The sequence below is a fragment of the Penaeus monodon genome, chromosome 25, assembly GCF_015228065.2.
Source record: "Penaeus monodon isolate SGIC_2016 chromosome 25, NSTDA_Pmon_1, whole genome shotgun sequence".
NCBI classification, from domain to species: domain Eukaryota; kingdom Metazoa; phylum Arthropoda; class Malacostraca; order Decapoda; family Penaeidae; genus Penaeus; species Penaeus monodon.
In genome coordinates, this window is record NC_051410.1 from 10,478,674 (window position 1) to 10,478,914 (window position 241).

The 241-nt window shown below is 58.9% G+C and overlaps 1 protein-coding gene across 1 annotated transcript in view; it reads right to left on the reverse strand.

The window, feature by feature from the left end:
- Positions 1–241, reverse strand: part of LOC119589539 — a gene marked incomplete at its 5' end in the record, with an annotated part of 30,702 nt that overhangs the window by 10,771 nt on the left and 19,690 nt on the right. Inside the window, 1 exon segment of the mRNA XM_037938140.1 lies at positions 6–225. Within this exon segment, the coding sequence (XP_037794068.1) occupies positions 6–225 (220 nt within the window).

Consider the following 241-nt stretch of genomic DNA (forward strand, 5'->3'; position numbering starts at 1 on the left):
CCTACTTGGGCGGCGTCGGCACATAGTCCGGATCGATGTCCCACTCGAGGCAGTTGGGGTCGATGAGGTCGAGGCCAAAGGAGACCGGGCACTCGATGTCGGCGCAGTACACCTCCAGCCCTTCGGAACACATGCACGACTGCCGGCAGCCCTGATAGAAGGTCTCTCCTCGCTTGTAATAGTGGCCTTCGTACTCACACATGTTGCTGACGTCGATATCCACGCCTGCGCCATTCGAAAT